This window comes from Babylonia areolata, chromosome 18, assembly GCF_041734735.1.
Source record: "Babylonia areolata isolate BAREFJ2019XMU chromosome 18, ASM4173473v1, whole genome shotgun sequence".
Classification (NCBI taxonomy): domain Eukaryota; kingdom Metazoa; phylum Mollusca; class Gastropoda; order Neogastropoda; family Buccinidae; genus Babylonia; species Babylonia areolata.
In genome coordinates, this window is record NC_134893.1 from 62,882,430 (window position 1) to 62,888,429 (window position 6,000).

At 40.8% G+C, this 6,000-nt stretch overlaps 1 protein-coding gene across 21 annotated transcripts in view; it reads left to right on the top strand.

The window, feature by feature from the left end:
* Positions 1-6,000, top strand: part of LOC143292985 (uncharacterized) — a 39,852-nt gene that overhangs the window by 15,091 nt on the left and 18,761 nt on the right. For all 21 annotated transcript variants that reach the window (XM_076603730.1, XM_076603744.1, XM_076603741.1 and 18 more), the window contains 4 exons: positions 2,091-2,163; positions 2,969-3,096; positions 4,081-4,184; positions 5,426-5,585. In XM_076603730.1, the coding sequence (XP_076459845.1) occupies positions 2,091-2,163; positions 2,969-3,096; positions 4,081-4,184; positions 5,426-5,585 (465 nt within the window). The remainder of the gene's footprint in view (positions 1-2,090; positions 2,164-2,968; positions 3,097-4,080; positions 4,185-5,425; positions 5,586-6,000) is intronic.

Genomic DNA, 6,000 nt, shown 5'->3' on the forward strand with positions numbered 1-6,000 from the left:
TACCAGTAGCAGATATATCTATCTGACCTGACATACAAAGACCTGACAAAGTTTAATATAGAGTTAGTATTATTTGGAAATGATGATATTACAAAAACAGATGAAATATTTGACTATATCATTCTAGTGGCGAAACATTTCATTTATAAATGCAGAATAAATAAAATCAAACCATGTATAAAGTACTTCCTAACAGACCTAAGAAACATATATAAAACCGAAAAATATATACACTCGATGGAAATGATGTCCATAGCATTTTCTAGAAAATGGTATCCATACATAAATATACACTCGATGGAAATTATGTCCATAGCTATTTCTTGAATATAGTACCCATACATAAATATACACTTGATGGAAAAGATGTCCATAGCATTTTCTGGGAAATGGTACCCATACATAAATATACACTCGATGGAAAAGATGTCCATAGCATTTTCTGGGAAATGGTACCCATACATAAATACACACTCGATGGAAAAGATGTCCATAGCATTTTCTGGGAAATGGTACCCATACATAAATATACACTCGATGGAAAAGATGTCCATAGCATTTTCTGGGAAATGGTACCCATACATAAATATACACTCGATGGAAAAGATGTCCATAGCATTTTCTAGAAAATGGTATCCATACATAAATATACACTCGATGGAAATTATGTCCATAGCTATTTCTTGAATATAGTACCCATACATAAATATACACTTGATGGAAAAGATGTCCATAGCATTTTCTGGGAAATGGTACCCATACATAAATATACACTCGATGGAAAAGATGTCCATAGCATTTTCTGGGAAATGGTACCCATACATAAATACACACTCGATGGAAAAGATGTCCATAGCATTTTCTGGGAAATGGTACCCATACATAAATATACACTCGATGGAAAAGATGTCCATAGCATTTTCTGCGAAATGGTACCCATACATAAATATACACTCGATGGAAAAGATGTCCATAGCATTTTCTGGGAAATGGTACCCATACATAAATATACACTCGATGGAAAAGATGTCCACAGCATTTTCTGGGAAATGGTACCCATACATAAATATACACTCGATGGAAAAGATGTCCATAGCATTTTCTGGGAAATGGTACCCATACATAAATATACACTCGATGGAAAAGATGTCCACAGCATTTTCTGGGAAATGGTACCCATACATACAAATGATTGAAGGCAACGAGGAGGAGGAAGACAACCACGAATGTAACGTTTGTTCTTTTATTTATTTTCTTTTTCCTTTCATTCATTTACTTGTTTTATGCAGTGCATATGACTTTTTTATTTCTGTTTTTTCTCTGTATAAAAACAGTGTTGTGTTTTTGTTTTCCTGATTTACAGTTTAAGTAATGCACAATAACAAATATTATTAATTTCAAATATTAGTTTTGTATGCTTGTCTGTATGTATTAAATGTTAAACTCGAATAAAAATAGTTATTTTTAAAAAAAAGAAGAAAAAGATATGCTTCACGTAATTAGGGTTCCGTTCTGTATTCATTAGTAATTTTATTTTGAAATTGTCTTTTTGATTTATTTTCATACTTATTTCTCTTCTGATATGAAATATTCTAAGTTTATTCATAATAACGTGACTAAGACTGTGAATATTGTATTTTGAGTTTTATAATTCTGACAAATTGTATGTTTATGTTTCTGTGTATGTGTGCATTGGTGCGCGCGCGCGCGCGCGTGTGTGTGTGTGTGTGTGTGTGTGTGTATGTGTGTGTGTCTGTATGTTTGTCTGTTTCCGTCTCTGTCTGTGTGTCTATGTGTGTGTGTGTGTGTGTCTGTGTCTGTGTCTGTGTCTGTTTCTCTGTGTGTGTTTGTGTGTGTGTCTGTGTGTGTGTGTGTCTGTGTGTCTGTGTCTCTCTGTGTGTTTGTGCATGCGTGTGTGTGTGTGCGTGTGTGTCTGTGTATCTGTGTGTCTGTCTGTGTCTGTGTGTGTGTCTGTGTGTCTGTGTATCTGTGTGTCTGTCTATGTGTGTGTGTGTGTGTGTGTGTGTGTGTGTGTGTGTGTGTGTGTGTGTGCGCGCTTATTACTGACCCACTGTGCTGTCTGTCCACAGACGGTGAACTTCAATGTGAACAGTGACTGTGACTCCAATGGAGATTTCTTACTGCATGCCCTGTGTCGGAAAGGTCAGGGCACACAGTCTGTCCTCTCTCTGTCACATGACCACTATATCAGAGCACTCAGTCTGTCCTCTCTCTGTCACATGACCACTATATCAGAGCACTCAGTCTGTCCTCTCTCTGTCACATGACCACTATATCAGAGCACTCAGTCTGTCTTCTCTACGTCACATGACCACAATATCAGAGCACTCAGTCTGTCCGCTCTACGTCACATGACCACAATATCAGAGCACTCAGTCTGTCCGCTCTACGTCACATGTCACATAACCACAATCAGCTGATGCTGAATGTTGCAGAGGTGCATGATGGATGTTTCTGTGTCTCATTTACTCACCCAACTCTTCATATGGATGACAGGATCTTTAACGTGTGTATTCGATAGCACATAGTAAAATGGGGTGCAGTTAAACTTTGTGTATGCTCGGACTAGCATTCGCTCAAAATCGGCGCACGCGTATACTCACTCACACCCCCCCCCCCCCCCCCCAACCCCCCCCCCCCCCTACACATTCAACCATCCACCCACCTACCCTACACACACCGCACACACGCATGCGCACGCATACGCACACGTATGCATGCACAACCACATACACTTTTTGAATATAACAGGATGTCAAACATGAAGTAATCAGATGATAATGATGTCGACGACAACCATGATGATTATGTTGATGACGACGACGACGACGATGATGATGCTGAAGATGACGATTCCGAATCCGATGACGATAATAATGATAATGATGACGACGAAGACGAAAACGCATATGATCACGGCAGTGATGATGATGATGATGTTGTCCAGGCCTGAGTCAGGTGTCCCTGGTGATGTCCCTGGTGCAGACAGACGGGGCTGACGTGGAGCTGTGCAACAGTGCTGGCTTCACTCCCCTCATGCTGGCTGCCCTCTGTGGTAACCCAGTCCTGTGTGACGTGAGTTCTCCGTGTGTGCGTGTCAAGTCAAACTGATCTTTGGTGGGGGTAAAATGATACGCTTACACTGCCTGCAGAAAAAAGAGAAAATAAAAGAAAGGGGGGGAAACGGGGAGAGATGGGTGGGGAAAGCATAATATGAAAATCAACCATTACATACAGAACACAAGAAATTTGGTCGGAAAAACAGTACACGCACAAATAGTAAATAAGTATAATACACTACACGTCATGCCGACAGAATTATAATATGCAAAAGTTTCTTAACATTCTTACATCATTAACTTAATTATTCAGGAAGAGAAAGAGCGAGAGTGAGAACGAGAGAGCGAAAGTGAAAGAATGAGAATGACAGAGAGAGAGAGAGAGAGGAGGGGTGTGTGTGTGTGTGTGTGTGTGTGTGTGTGTGTGTGTGTGTCTGTCTGTCTGTCTGTCTGTCTGTCTGTGTGTGTGATGTGTGTATGTATGTGCAGTTAACACAGTTTTTTATGTGCATGTGTGTTGTGAACATGCATTGTGTGTGCATGTGTATAGTGAACACACTGGGTGTGTGTGTGTGTGTGTGTGTGTGTGTGTGTGTGTGTGTGTGTGTGTAGTTAACACAGGGTGTTGTGTGTACATTTGTGTAATGAACACGGTGTGTAGTGTACAGATGTGTAATGAGGACATTATGTTGTGTATACAGGTCTATAATGAACATTGTTGTGTTCAGGTGTGTAGTGAACACAATGTGTTGTGTGTAATCTGTGTAATGAACACAGTGTGTTAAGTGTACATATGTGTAATGAGCACAATGTTTTGTGTATACAGGTCTGTAATGAACATAATGTGTTGTGTGTTAAGGTGTGTCGTGAACACATTGTGATGTGTGTAAAGGTAGTGTGTACAGGTACAGATGTATAATGAATACAGTGTGTTGTGTGTACAGGTGTGTAATGAACACAGTGTTTTGTGTGCAATTACCACAGGTTGTTGTGTGTACAGGTACTAGTGTGTCTGTTGGGAGCGGACGTAAACAGGAAAAATCCCCACACAGGGCGGACAGCTCTGCATTGTGCTGTAAAGGGAAACCACAGTAAAACAGCAGAGTGAGTGATTGCCCTTGACTGGTGTGCTTGTTATTTTATGGTCATGAGAAAACAACACGACCACGAAATGTGTGTGTGTGTTTTTTAATGATGCATAATATAAACATGTATCAGATTTTTGCGTCCCTTGGACGTAGCATGCATTAGTAACCTTTTTAGATTAGTTGTTTTATGTATTGTTATTTAATTTGTAAGCAAACGTAGGGTTTATTTATTGAATATTTTATATGTTGTTATTTAATCTATTGTTGTTGTTTTCTACAACTACATGCTGTTTGCAAGCCAGTGTGTTGTGGAAAAAAGATCCAGATGCTAACTGAGTTCTGCTTTTCCTCATGGGGTTGACCACATCAAACAGCTGATCGATGTGTAGGGTTTGAATGCCCATGTGAGGCCAGCCAGTCAGTCAAGTTAGTCATGAAAGCCGACCAAGATATTCTCCAGCCATATTCCTCACCTCCCCAAATCCCCCTTGGTTTGTGGTCTGTGACCATTGATGTCCACACAGTGAAGATCAACACAAGTGCCATGGAAGAATAGGTCAGACGTTAGTTGGACTAGATCCAGTCTCACCAGTGATCAGGGTTGGAGGCCCGCGTGGTGATGTGTCCTTGGGAAAGCACTGTACTTTAGATTTCCTTCACTCTATCCAGGTATAGATGGGTAGCAGTCCGCTTGGGGAAGGTTGAAAAGCCTAACCCTCGACATAATGCTCCTATTGCTGTTACAGCCTGTAGGACTTTAAACCTGTTAACCTTTAACAGTTTCATAAAATGTCTGGTTTCTCTTGTGCTGATGTCTCCATCAGTTTAAATTGTGAAACTCACATAGCACGCTCACTACAGATGAATGTTTGATTATATCTCACAATACAAGGCAGCAGTATGATGAAGTCGAGAGTCTCCTGGAGGCCTCATTCTCCATGTTTTGATGACTGAAGTATCTGGTTGTCGTTCATATGGGATTTTTGAATCACGGCAAGAGGCGTGTGCGCGCGTGCGTGCGTGCGTATGTGCGTGCGTGCGTGATTTTTTTTTTATACTGAAACTAAATATAACAACAAATTAACAAGTAAACTGTGTTTGTGTAGGCTTTTGCACAAGAACTTACCACATGCGAACAAAAAACAGTCTTGTCAGTTTGGGCTGAAAAAAAAGCTCAATGGTAACAAAGAACTGGAACTGAAGAAATGTGTGTGTGTGTGTGTGTGTGTGTGTGTGTGTGTGTGTGTGTGTGTGCAGGTGTCTGATCCGGAGGGGGGCGGATGTGAACGTGGAGGACGGGTGTGGCCGGCGAGCAGACGACCTGGCCCTCAGTGAGGGGGTCAGGGGGCAGTGTGTGACTGTCGTTCACCTCTACCGTGCACAGCGTGTCCACACCCTGTGTGAACTGACACAGAAAGTGTGTGTCTGTGTGTGTGTGTGTGTGTGTGTGTGTGTGTGTGTGTGTGTGTGTGTGTGTGTGTGTTTGTGTGTGCGTGTGTATGTGTGTGTGATGATGATGATGATGATATTTTATTCAGTTTACGGTCAAAGACCCTTACTGAAGGGGATCACTCAAGAAAAATAAAGAAAATGATATGACACAATAAACCGAAATCACAAGTAAACCGAAAATGGCGAGCGCAATGTTCAACAACATTCACGAGATACAGATAGTAGTCTCTTCAATGCTTCATATAAGTAGATGGTCAAGTTTTGTAGAGTAAACTCATGTCTTGATGAGCAAACTGAATCTAGAAATACGTGGATGTTTGTAATATTTTGGTTGAATCATTTTTTGTCTGAGGTTACACAAAGCAGGGCAATATAATAAG